Source organism: Trichoderma virens, assembly GCF_000170995.1.
Source record: "Trichoderma virens Gv29-8 chromosome Unknown TRIVIscaffold_3, whole genome shotgun sequence".
In the NCBI taxonomy this organism is placed as follows: domain Eukaryota; kingdom Fungi; phylum Ascomycota; class Sordariomycetes; order Hypocreales; family Hypocreaceae; genus Trichoderma; species Trichoderma virens.
In genome coordinates this window covers 2,559,930-2,565,894 of record NW_014013746.1, presented here as the reverse complement: position 1 = coordinate 2,565,894, position 5,965 = coordinate 2,559,930, and the positions used below count along the sequence as shown (strand labels likewise).

At 47.8% G+C, this 5,965-nt stretch overlaps 1 protein-coding gene across 1 annotated transcript; it reads left to right on the top strand.

Moving 5' to 3' along the window:
• Nucleotides 1-285: 285 nt before the first annotated feature.
• TRIVIDRAFT_134586 (uncharacterized protein) lies at nucleotides 286-1,865 on the top strand (the record flags this gene model as incomplete). The annotated part of the gene is made up of 3 exons (XM_014104606.2): nucleotides 286-594; nucleotides 650-1,037; nucleotides 1,093-1,865. Coding segments are annotated over 3 exons (1,470 nt in total), but the record flags the coding sequence as incomplete, so codon positions are not given.
• Between the last annotated feature and the right edge of the window lie 4,100 nt (nucleotides 1,866-5,965).

Sequence of the window (5,965 nt, the reverse complement as noted above, 5' to 3'; positions counted from 1 at the left end):
GACAGAAAAGAGATAAGAAAAAAAAAAAAAAATGAAATAAGCCTTTAAATCCATGTCGCACGCGATTTTGATTTTTTTTTCTCCCCTAATCCACACGTCGGCGTTGCTGTCGTGTGATATGAAGCCGCATTGGTATTGATTGCTTTGTCCTTCCTTTAAGCCGCCCAAGCCATCAATTCCATCATGTCCATTGAGAAACGCGGCCTCGAGTCGGGGCCTCCTACCCCCGAAGGCATCATTCAATCAGATGTCGAAGCAGGCCGAACCATTGCTCTCACGACAGATCGCGTGCATGAACTGCAGGCACGCTGGGCCGTCTTGCGGTACCTGAACGCTTTCGAATCATGGCTGGATCGTAAACTGGGCGTCGAGACACAGGGCATAGATCGCATCCCAGAGGAGGAAAAACGCCCACCGTCGGTGTGGAACATCTTTCTCATGTGGTGGTCGCTCAACATTCATGTTGGTGTCTTGCCCTTAGGGTTGCTGGGGCCGGAATTTGGCCTCTCCTTGAAACAGTCAATCGCGGCTTCGATTATCGGCATTATACTGGGCGCGTTGATGACGGCGACTACTGGAACGTTAGGTCCAAAGGTAAGAAAATATCAATCCAGTAGATATCCTCCAAGCACATTTCTAATAATAGTAGCTCGGGATGAGACAAATCGCCACATCACGATATTCTTTCGGCTTCTGGGGCGCCAAACTGTGTAGTGTCCTCAACATCGTCGTGGGTGGTGGGTTTGCAGTCGTCAACTATGTCGTTGTTGGCCAGATTCTCAGTGCAGTGTCGGGCTATACCATGAGTATCACTGTTGGTATCGTCATTATCGCCGTCATATCTTATGTGGTGTCCATTTTTGGCTTCCGATTGATTCACACTTTCGAAAAATACTCGTGGATTTATACCTTTATCCTCATATGCGTTCTCATCGGACAGGCGGCACCTCATGTAAAAACTGATTTCCCGGGCGAGGATGGTAACTCAGGATTGGTGTACTCAGGGACGTTTCTCACCATCGTTGCGATCAACTTTTGTAAGTCTTTGAAACTCATTTCCTTGGTATGCATGTCCAAACTCATCGTTGTTAGCCAACGCATCGGGCTGGTGTTCCATCGCCGCAGATTATTACTGCAACTTTCCCGCCAGTACTCCCGCTTGGAAGACCTTCTTCCTCACCTTTTGGGGCATCGTTATCCCCACCACCTTTTCCGTCACCATTGGTTGCTGCCTTGGAAACGCCGCCGTTACAGTCGCCTACCCTCCATATGCCGATGCCTACACTAACCATGGCCTGGGAGGCCTCATCAGTGAAATTTATCACCCACAGGCTTGGTCTCGTTTCTGCCTCGTGCTGCTTACCTTTTCTGTCCTCGGCAACAATATTGCCATCAACTATTCATCTGGCCTAAGCATGCAACTGCTGGGTCATTACTTCCACGCCGTACCTCGCTTCATCTGGTCGCTAGCTTTTGCTATTGTAGTGGCGGTGCTAGCCGTTGCGGGGCAGCAGAATCTGTCTAATGTCGTCAACAATTTCGTGTCGCTACTGGGCTATTGGACCGTTAGCTTCACTATGGTGCTGCTGCTTGAGGATCGCGTCTTTCGCCGCAAGGATGGCTATGATCTTGAGGCCTGGGATCAACCGAACTTGCTCCCTTGGGGAGTTGCGGCTGTAACGGCCTTACTGGCAGGGTATCTAGCGGGAGGTGTACCAGGAATGAGCCAGACGTGGTATATAGGACCCATTGCGGCCAAGTTTGGTGGTGACGGAGGTGACGTGGGTATATATATGAGCGCAGTGATTACAGTTGTTGTGTATACTGTGGGCAGGTATTTCGAGAAAAAGTATACTGGCCGGTAATTACACTGAAAGTGCTTCATAAAATACCCGTATATAATTTAATTAATAATGTTCAAATGCTTGATAGCATCAGATTACCGGCCTGGATACTCGCCAACGTTGTTCAAGGCCACCCCCACAGTCCCTTGGGAGCGGGTTGTCTGTGCCAGTGATAACCAGGTGGTATGCTTCACCGACTGTCATGGATTAGTGCACTCTCTTTCACTGATGGCGATTTGCCTCTATTCGATGCGCCATTTTGGGGATTTCAGCTTAAATCTCAAGGATGACCATCCGTCTGGCCCCAGCGCCATCTCTAACGAGCGCATATGGAACCACCGTGCAAGCGTGTCGCGTTTTGCCATGCTAGCTCATGCTCTCGAGAGCCATGTCGGGTTCATTGCCAACACATTTGCTAACGAGACTCCATAACCGCAGCTCAAGTTCTCGGTAGCAATGAATTCGCGCACCGGATCGTCCAAGATTTCAATACCAACCCGGACCATATCCCATCCCATCTCGGGATGGTCTCGAGAAGTCGATGTCTCGGACCCCGCCACTATGTCGTTCTCATCTTTCTCCACGGTGATGCCTGAAGAGTCCGCTGATTTTGCAGCTGCCATGGACAATTTGTGCTAGAACATGAAGCCCCTCTGTGGCGGGTTATGATGACAAACTAATTGGCCCTTTGGTGGTGAATAGGCGCTCTTTGATGAATCTGTCAGCCAGATCAAGGCAAAGTCCGAAGCAGGGTTTGTTTTCAAGGGACATGACACGATGTCCGGAGAACTGAGGTCATCTCTTATGATGTCCCATGGTCCCCCGCGCTCCTCGACGGAGCTCGATTGTATCGAGCCGTTGTCGGCGTACGGGGAGGGCTTGGAGTATGTTGGCAAAGGCACGGGCATACCCGTCGTGCCATATGAGGCAACTTAGTCACATAGCCGGCAGCCACACACTTAAGTTCGAGCTTGCCGCACTGACGTGGGGGTGTATGCAGAGGTGGTGAGATGTGTCAAGTCAAAAATTGTTGAATTAAAAAAGTAATAACAAATTTTCCAACCACCCCCGGAACTACTCAGCTCCCTCGAGAACATTGTCGATCTTCTGGAGAAAAAGCATTTCAGGAAGGGGTTTGGGACCTCCGAAGCAGTGCCAACTGTTGGATGCTTTTTAACAATGGCGCCATCAGGCTCCTCTCCCGACTTCTCTCCTCGGGGTCAACCTCTCAGTTTTTTTTTTTTTTTTTTTGCTTTGAAACATACTCTGGGCAACAAATTGTGTATGTGGAGTTTACTTCAATGATCTGCCAGCTGTAAAGACAGGCAAACTGCTAAAATGGAGGCAAAAAATAGTGGCTTTGGCACTGGTGTAGGATTGAGGCGGGCAGCAAAATGCCACAGCCACACTTGGTACGGGCGTTATAATGTTCTGCCAGAATACGTCCGTGTTTGCCGGTATCGGGGTGAGCCCTCTATTGCACCCTATATTAGCCTGGGTGAAGATTTCAGTGACGATCAAGTCGTACTCTGTGCTGGACGAAGCCGAAGACATTATAGGCTTGTCATGGAGGCAGATGAGGTAGATATGGAGCTTGATTGAGTTGATGGTTTTTGACCAGACGCAGTTAAGGCGATTGAGTGGAATTGTCTTGGTGCGATCGAAGGTACACCAGGGAGGTCCTAGCCGGAAACAAGCAACGCCTCCTGCAGCGCAAGTCTTGAAAAAAATGAATCTTGAACAATAGCCCAAGCCACTCGTATGACTACGACGGGCTTTAATGAAGCTGACAGAGAGGAAAACACATAACCCAAATTAACCATCTGGTGACTCCAGCCGCCTGCCTATCGGATCATCTCCCTGCAGTGTCCCTTCTTTCCAGGGTATAAGTGCATGACCATATCCCTAGTCTTAAGGGCCAGCGAAGATACTTGTGGCAATTTTGGCGCGCAATTTTGCAAGCTGCGCCTAGGGAAATGGGATTTCTAGCTGTGCAATCCTGTAGATGACAGTGGATTTCGGATGGCTAATTGTTGACAGCTTAACTTTTTCTTGCGTTTCCGTTAGCTAACCTGGAGGTGACTCTTGTAAAATGGCCTCGCTCCCCAGACAGCCTACGCCATGGTGCTAAGGTGATTAGGCATGTCGAGCTCAAGTCCCAAAATACCATGGTGACGGACGGTAAAGCAGCCACATCGCTGCGGGAATCGCCGGCCGGACTTGCATGCTGGCACATTTGAGTCATCACTCGCATCATTACCTTGTTGCAATCTGGAACAGTCTCAATCTACAACTCACGCGTCATTGCGGATGGTATGAGATATGTATCTTAAGTATATAGTTCGCTTATTGGATTCTACTCAGCGTCCTTGGCCCTGGAGACAGCACCGGCAGCAATATGCAACCTTTTAGCGACATATCGGCAGATCACGTCGGCTTTGCTTGACCGTCCCATCCTCTATCTTGACCGTTTCAAAACTCCCAAGCCAGAATATCCCATCGATAAGAAGATCAAGAATCCTTCATGGAACCGTGATGCCCTGGCTTGTCAATTGAGGCCACAAAGAAAGAGATTTGAGGTAAGGAAGGTTGGTCCGCCATCCTGGACCGAGGAGCAACGTGTCAACATGGCTTTCTAGCGTCTGAAACTTCTATACGATCTCAAAAGATCCGCATCAAGAGGCTGACTAGACTAATGAGAGGAAAGTAAGACTGCACTTTTTTGCGACAATGCTGCAGTCAGTTATTCAATCGGGGAACACGCGGATTCTTGGCTTCGGACCCGCCGCGACACGTACGAAATCTAGGCTGCCTCTTCAACCTTTTATAATGCTTGGATGCATATCGTTCCATATGTGGCATATACTATGTGTTCTACTGAGTACGAGGAGCTGATATCCGTTGTTAATTATGTTCGAACTGTTCATGGCTAGGAAACCTCTGGACATTTAGTGAAAGATAAAGTTTGGCTGGTAGGGTCGCAAAGACCTGCAGAGATACATCGAGGATGGCAGTTAGCCAAGTCTTGCACACTGAACTGAAAAAGACTCCTTGGCTCATCTGTGGATGTCAAAAGCCATGATAACGGGCAATGCGGGAAGTTGATACTGGACATGCTTGACTTTGACGCTTTTGAGCGCTATATTTTGCGTTCTGGTCGTGGGAGCGCATGTTTGCATATGACCTTGCTCAAAAGAGTGATTTTGAATATGAAGATCACTGGGCCACTTATTCTTGGGAAAGCATACTCAGTCCCTAGGAAGTTGGGAGGGCGGAACGGGAAATGGGAAATACCGCGTAGGAAAAATGTTTGCTCTGAAGTGACGGGGACAAACGCATTCGACATATTGACTCAATTAAGTATTAACATAAAACACAATAGTAATTACGATGAGATTACTTAGAGATGAAGAGAAAGCCCCTTGACGGCTGCTCTAAGAATTGCAGTGCAGCCCAGACAACCACACAACACAACGATCGAAACCTCCTGTAATCTTAGAACTCAGACCATCTAGCCAAATACATTTATTTTCACTTCCCCATGAATTTGGCCTCCAGTATCGTCGTTGTCGGTAGTGAGCTGCACACAAGATTATTGCCGTGAAAGAGATTGGTTGAGAATGTCTACCAATGCGGTAGCAATTGTACCAACTGGACACGGTGTGTAAGTTGATACTCGTGCTGAAGACTCATGAGGAACCACTACACGTGCAGAAAATAGCAGTAAGCTTAGCCACGGCTGCGACTCCATTTTTTGGGAAGACTCTTCTTCGTTGAGAACTGTCGTCATAGCGACAATATATAATGAGATTCACGCAGAAGCTTTAGACTACCCAAATATACAGGCATGAAATTGAGATACACACATTGGGATATCATCTTACAAAATGTAACGTCTTCAGTGCTGAGACCTTTCAAGAGATAAGGTTGGATACTTTTGAGGCCATGTTAGCGGCAGAAATGTTTTTAATTGGTGGCGACAATCAAAACCATATTACTTCCAACCTACACCCTTATAGTCCCTCAGGCAGTAAAGTAGTAATAGCGTAGTTCAATCTTGATTATTAGGCAATATTTTTTAGATATTTTACCTTATCCTCTACACCATGTTGTTCACTCGG